A 6,800-nucleotide genomic window follows, 5' to 3' on the forward strand; every position below is an offset into this window, starting at 1 on the left:
AAGAAACAAGTCCTGTCATCAAAAGCACGGACGTCATTACTTAGACGTCGACCTCGACCACACGCCCGCACATCGCTCCGCCTGCGCAGTCTCGATCCCGAAGTTGGCAACCCCGGTCACGGGCCCACGGTCTCTCTCGAATCCACCACGAGTGGGTCAATTGGCACCGACGCCGCCTTCAACCGCCGTCAAGCTGGCTTCGACTCGGTCTCCGGGTCTTTCCCTTAGTCATCCGCAATACCCAACATCATATACACCGCCCACCGATTTGCGGTCCGAGCCGTCATGATGGAGGATCCCACGACGCAACAGCAGCCCACGGCGGCATCGCAATCGCCATCCTTGCCATTGCCGGCCACGCTTGAACCCGAACCCATATCCCGACCGAGCTCGACGTCGACCCAGGCCTCAGCCCCAGGGCCTCAGAACATGTCGCACATGTTGCCCGGTATCGCATCCATTGCCACCAACGATAACAACATTCCGGCGACAACCACATCACCACAGCCTAGGTCAGTTCCCAGTCAATTGGATTCACAGATGAAGAGGAAGCAGGGACTGTGGTACAAGGCGGATTGATGTCTCTGCTGCTGGTTTCCCACCTTCACTTTTACATCTAACCGCGATGCGCCAACTTTGCTGACAGTGCAATGGTAGACCCGTTACCATGGCCGCTCCTCCCATGATTCCTCCAGGCACCTCTCCAGCTGCTAGTTCGCATCCAGGTCCAGGAGGCAATCTGGTAAGTTCACTATTTTGTTTTGTTGCCCGTGGTGTTGTGTCTCTACGTTCTGTCTTTCCCCCCCTTATCGCGTATCGCATATCCCCAATCGCGTCTTGCGACACAATCGGGCGGTTGGCAATGGATCAACGTCACGAAAAGCCATGACCACCGGTTTGCTGAGAATGGCAACGATTCCCGTTGGCCAAGAAGCCAGGTTTTGGTGGAATCGCTTATCTAAGCCCCTCCAAAGCCCGACCGGGTTGTTATCGCAACAGCCCACTTTTTGTCGCCCGCCTGCCCACTCTCGCACTGCATCAAAAATTTCCTTATCATTCCGTGCTTCGTTCTTATCATCATCCCTCCACGTCTTCTGTATCATTCCACTTCCCGCATTTATTTATCAAGGTTGGCTTATCGCCAGCATCTAATCTTCTATCTCTCCCTCTCGATACCATTAAACGGATAAGCCCAACATTCGCGATACCTTCTACTAGTACCACGCCGTAGCCACACTGCTGCCCAGCGCAACAGCAACACCAACAATAGCAAACATGGCGACAATGGCTAATCATGATCGCGAAACCACACAGCCCACCTGCCAGAACTGCGCGACCTCGACAACGCCGTTATGGCGCCGCGACGAGATGGGTCAGGTCCTCTGCAATGCTTGTGGTCTGTTCCTCAAGCTGCATGGCCGCCCTCGCCCAATTTCCCTGAAGACCGATGTTATCAAGAGCCGTAACCGCGTCAAAACTATGCGTCCTGATTTGGCCAAGCAGAAAAAGGTAAGTCGTTCATATCCGACATTGTCATTCAGCAACTAACTGTGCCAAGCAACAGCAACAACAACAGCAGAACCTTGCTGCCACCGCTGACATGAACGGAGGAGTGGGCATGATCGATCCCAACAACCCTGCCGCCGCCGCCGCCGCCCAGGCTGCCCGGAGAGCATCCCAGAAGTCCATCAATGGCCACCCCGTCGACGATAATTCGCCCGTTTCCCGCACCGGCACCCCCAACGTATACAATCCGCACATTCCCATTGACCACAACCTCGAGTACCAATTCCAAGCCCAACAGATTTCCGGATTCGGCGTCCCGACTGCATCCCCCGGCCGAGCCCCATCACCTATGAACGGCGAGCACATGCCACAAACCCACGAACAGCTCCTTGCTGCCAATGCCAGCTTGAAGACCCGAGTTAGCGAGTTGGAGGTTATCCAAGAACTCTACCGCGGCCGCCTTCATCAACTCGAGACGGAGGAGAATATTCGACAAGCTTCGGAGCCCGGCAAGCTTGAAGCTCAACTTCGCGCCCAGATCGATGCTATGGGCGAAGCCCACCAGCAGCTGCAGAAGGAACTGGAGGAAAGCCACAGGAGGGAGAACATGCTCAAGAGACGCCTCGATGAGCTGGAGGTTGAGCTGAAGGACGTCAAGGAAGCTCTCGAATCTCAAGACAATGGACGCCACAAGAAGATTCGCCTGGACGAAAACGCCAAGAGCGAGCCCACTGCCGAAGTTGTCGATCAGCAGCAGCAGCAACAGCAGCCAGCACCTGCAGAGCAACCAGTCCCTACCCCTATGGCAATCGACGAAGCCGAGCCTGCCCCTGTGCCAGCATCCGAGACAGCACCTGAGCAGGTTCCAGCGCCCGCGCCCGAACCCGTCCAAGAACAGGCCCAGGAGCCAGAGCCTGCACCCGTTAGCGAGCCGACTGAGGCTCCAGCCCCGGCCCCCGAAGCCGAACCTGTTCCCGAGCCGACCCCCGCCGCGCCGGAGACTGCCCCCGTCGAGGAGCCTGCCGCACCAGAGGTTGTGCCCACTGAGCTTCCCACCGCCCCCGCCGCTGCAGAAGAAGCTCCCAAGGCGGAGTCATAGTGCCCCTGCCGCCAGTGCTATGCTTCTTTTTCTGGTGGATCGATGGATACTACTGCCTAAGAGCCCCCTGTAACATATTTGGCTTTGGATGGATGGACGGAAAGCGTGTCGTGTTAATGATTTTTATACTGTCTGATCGGTCGACTGATAAAAGTTGTTGGTCAACAAAAAGAGGTACGGATGGTCGGACAGGGTGACCTGGTTGCTTGGTTGGGATTGCGTTGATTGATTGATTATGCCAATGATTACTACTTTGGTTGGCTGGTTGGTCGGACGGGGTTAGGGAGCTATGGAGCTTTTTCTGATGATGAATGGGTTTACTCAAAATTTCCTTGTCTCGACACTTTTCTTCTAGTTCGACGTTTCTTTTAATATACCTCTTGCTGGTCCATTTCGGTGATCAGATGAGGTTGCCTTTTATGGTATCTTTGACTTCTATCGTCGTTTTACGTGGTGTTTACGCTGGGTGGAGCTTCAAAAAGGGGTTAGGAACGAAAGATAAGAAGACGCATTCCCCTGATAAGGGGCACAGTTGAAGGGAAGCTGAAAGGTTACTTTATGCTGGCGTCACTTCACTTTGACTTTGCGTATTTCGGGTCTACGAAGGACATTGAAAATGAATGGAACAGGAAGGTTGATTGCGAGCTACAAAAAACAGGGTCATAAAGGAAGGCCAAGGAAGGGTTACAAAAAGATGAGAGGGCAATGGACAAAGACAAAGAGGTAACGGTTTGATAGACAATTTCAACCATGGTTCAAGTGCGATACTATTTCAGGCAAATCATACCCAAAAATTTCCTTCCCTGACGTCCACTACCCACTGCAACCATCATCGATACTTCCGAGTTCCACGGCCACCATCACAACTATCCACGGAAATATAGCGCTGCGATCATCTCCTCTCCTGCCACTCCTGCCATTCCTGATATTCCTGCTATTCTTGCTCTCTCCGCGTTTTCATCTGCTCTCTCAGCCTACGTTCTTCCTCTCGCCACCTCCGCTCGAACCCCTCCGTCTCGTGCATCTTTCTCAACAGCTTCTTCCCAAGACTTCTCTAATACCTGTACTCTACCTAAAACTTGGGATGATTTCGCGCTTGTGGCCCTCCTAATACAAATATCTTCTAGTCTAGCCCACCAAAAGCCCCAGCTCATTTCCCTTCCAACTCCAACGTTCGAAATTCGACGAGATCACATCAGAATCACGTCGTAAATGTTTCCGGATCGAGTCCGGTCCGCAATCCCGTCGGTCGAAGTGCGATGTCAAGATGAAGGATGGTCGCGATCGAGGGGAGGGACATGAGGCGAAAACGATGAGGTAGCAGCCATCAGGTTGCGAGCCACGAAGAAGTAGAAGAACGACATGACCCCAGGGCCCCAGGTGCAAGAAACCACACAACGAACTGTTAGAGAAAGCAGAAAGAAATGGAAGATGGTCCATGGTGACACGACCCAACAACAGACAGCATAGTTGTAGCCAAAATACCATAGGAGCCAAGTGAATGCCAGGAAAACGGCAATAACGGAGTACTGTAGAGAGTCAAGTTCTGATGTTGGTCTGCTTCGACAGATCAGACATCTCTCCGATCCATTTGTTTCTTCCAGACTTTATCGGCTGACACAGCCAAAATACAACACACCAAATGTCGTTGGAGGCGTTGGGGCGTATGCAAATCGCTTCCACATATTCTCTCCCAGATCTTTCGGGCTTCTCCTCGAAGTAGCGCTACTCCGATCATGTAGTAGTACCCCAAGACAGGAAGGGAGAAAAATGGAAGATGGTCGGTCCATTGTGACGAAGATCTTGGGTGGTTCATGTTGTTCTGATGACGGAGGTTGTGTGTTAAAACGTGAAATGATGTTGAAGAAGGAAAAAAAAAGGAAAACCGGCCAATTCGTGGGGGGGAGCTGGGCTGGCTTTGTAGGAGTCCAGTTCAGTCCGGGACTCCGGGTGAATCAGAAGTTCAAAACTGAACAACATCCAGTGTTCCCATGTTCCTTCACCTCAAAGATTTCTGACCGACAGCGTCCGCTGACCTATTCCATGCCCTCAGACCTTTCCTCAGACCAGATGTGGGGTTGACGATGACGGCACTGGGGCCGGGGCTGGTGTCGGTTGTGGTTGTACATCGACTAATAGTATCTCTACCGGGAGCGACGGAGTTGCAGTTTTGCTGCGCGATCGCGCAGCAACAAGGACAGCATGGTAAAGCTCCTTCTATCGCCCACTTCTGGTGTGTGTGTTGTTTTGTTGCGGTTGGTGAAGCAAGGTGGGACCCTCCCTTCTCCTCTGGACAATCAAATCGTATATGGCGGTGCTTCGCTGTAATGGAATGTTGTAGGGTGTGCTTCTTGTGAGCTGGTAGTAGACGTAGCAGAGTTCTCGGATCGCTGCTGCCCACTGTAGCTCGCGACCAAGACCATTGGGTAACAGCAGCTGGTCTGCGAGTCTCCGCAGCTGTGCGTCGCGGTTCTAGTGCGACATGGTATGTTGAAAAGGATCCCCTCTACTGTATCTGCGCCTGGTTTTCGCGATTTGAATGGGATGCGGTGGCTGCAATCTGATATTGTTTCTTGCGAAACAAGGAGCGTGCGACCGACTCCTATGACGTTTGTACGAAGAAGTGACGGACTTTCCTTTCCTGAAGTCTTTGGGAAGATTGGAAGACGGACTGGAGAAGGATGTGGGCAATGGTTGATGGCTGTGTATGTCGATGGCTTCGGGCTCAAATTTCTCGATGTTGACAAAATGATCCGCACCACAAACAGCAGGACCTTATCAAACACCGTCAAAGCCTGACTGATGTCCTTCATGCTGTGCGCGATTGCCTTTCTCTCCTTACCGATATCGACAACCTTGCGGATCATCTCGTCGAGACTGATGTCGCCATTCTGGTCCGGGTTTGGCCTCTTCGAAGTTGCCGGTGAGTGCCTTTTTGAATCAGATGCTGCGCAAGCAGAGGATGATTGGGCTGAAAGAGTCGGAGCTGGACTGGGAACTGGGACATCCATCACATCCCCAAGTCGTCGCTCATCTAGGTGTTACTTGGGGTTTCCCACATATCATAATATCCTTGAGATAACCAAGTTTCTTGAGTCGGTCCAGGAAGGTTGTAAACGCCTGATACTCGACTGTGCCGAGGGAGGGGGGTATCAACTCGGGCTTCAAATTCTCAAAGAGATCATAGAACGAGTCTACAGGTTTACCTCCGCCATGTCAGAGGGAACAGCACCGCCAGCATGCATGGCGGGCGCTGGGAGCGGAGGGAACTGAAGTAAAAAGTTCCTGCCGCTCGGCAATAGGGGTGATGGTGGTGTTGAGGCTGGCGCTTCTTGGCTGTCCCTTGCGGGCATCGTCACTACGTTCGGCGATGGCTCCCCATGTTCGCATGCGCAGTGCGATCCAGAAAGAGAGCGCGAGCTTATACTCGGCCTCACTCCCCTCGTGTCCTTCGCCCTCAATCTTCTTGCCTCCCTCGTACGTGATTCTCCTCCATCCCGTCAGCGGCTCGGAGGGATCCTTGATCAGCTCGGTGGTGGGGAAGTAGTGCTCGTTCTTCTTCATGGTGACGACCCAGGGGACCGAGTCGAAGGTCATGCATCCGTCATATTCGTAACAGGTACCGGTAAGGCGGGTGGAGGGAGGTTGTCCGGGAGGTTGTCCGGGATGATGTCGTCCATGATGCCCACTTTTGCTATCGGTAAAGTGTTTGAAAGTGGGAGACTGTTGCATTATGTCAGAAAGGAGTTGAAGAGGGAGGAAGTGGAGGGCAGAATGGGGAACGAGAGACATACCCGAAACCTGTCGGCTGATGGGCGTACTGAGTCTAGAAGGATGTACTTTAGTCGCGTAGGTAGAGGCGGCTGAAGAGCGGTTGAGAAAGTTGGATGTCGTGTTCGTTAAACCAGGTACGGGGGAGGATGCGGATTACGCGTGGTGGACTGGCATTCACTTTTCGTTCTCAGCAAGGAGTTGACCGTAGACGTATCCCGTTGTCTCTCCGAGCGTCTCGTTGACATATTGGACGAGCCGGCGGCTGCGTAGTTCGACGGTGCATTTTTCGTAGTTGATGCGGATGACTTGTCGGGGCTGGAGGAAAAGTCAAATCAGCAACATATTTTGGATCCTTGTCCCACGGGGAATAACCTACGTCCAACGCCGGGTCCAAATCCTCCTCTAGCAGGCCTGGGGCCAT

At 53.1% G+C, this 6,800-nt stretch overlaps 2 protein-coding genes across 2 annotated transcripts; one reads left to right on the forward strand and one right to left on the reverse strand.

Annotated features, from left to right (window-relative positions):
- Nucleotides 1–288: 288 nt before the first annotated feature.
- B0H65DRAFT_552949 (uncharacterized protein) lies at nt 289–2,605 on the forward strand (the record flags this gene model as incomplete). Its single annotated transcript, XM_062829932.1, has 4 exons — nt 289–512; nt 658–742; nt 1,219–1,509; nt 1,559–2,605. The coding sequence occupies 4 exons, from the start codon at nt 289–291 to the stop codon at nt 2,603–2,605; spliced, it is 1,647 nt and encodes a 548-aa protein (XP_062677944.1).
- Nucleotides 2,606–5,821: 3,216 nt separating this feature from the next.
- On the reverse strand, nt 5,822–6,800 carry B0H65DRAFT_582587 (RNA polymerase III subunit RPC82-domain-containing protein; the record flags this gene model as incomplete). The annotated part of the gene is made up of 3 exons (XM_062830859.1): nt 5,822–6,299; nt 6,558–6,694; nt 6,756–6,800. 3 exons carry the CDS (start codon nt 6,798–6,800, stop codon nt 5,822–5,824), a joined length of 660 nt encoding a protein of 219 aa, XP_062677945.1.

This window comes from Neurospora tetraspora, assembly GCF_033439725.1.
Source record: "Neurospora tetraspora strain CBS 560.94 chromosome Unknown B0H65scaffold_8, whole genome shotgun sequence".
Classification (NCBI taxonomy): Eukaryota; Fungi; Ascomycota; class Sordariomycetes; order Sordariales; family Sordariaceae; genus Neurospora; species Neurospora tetraspora.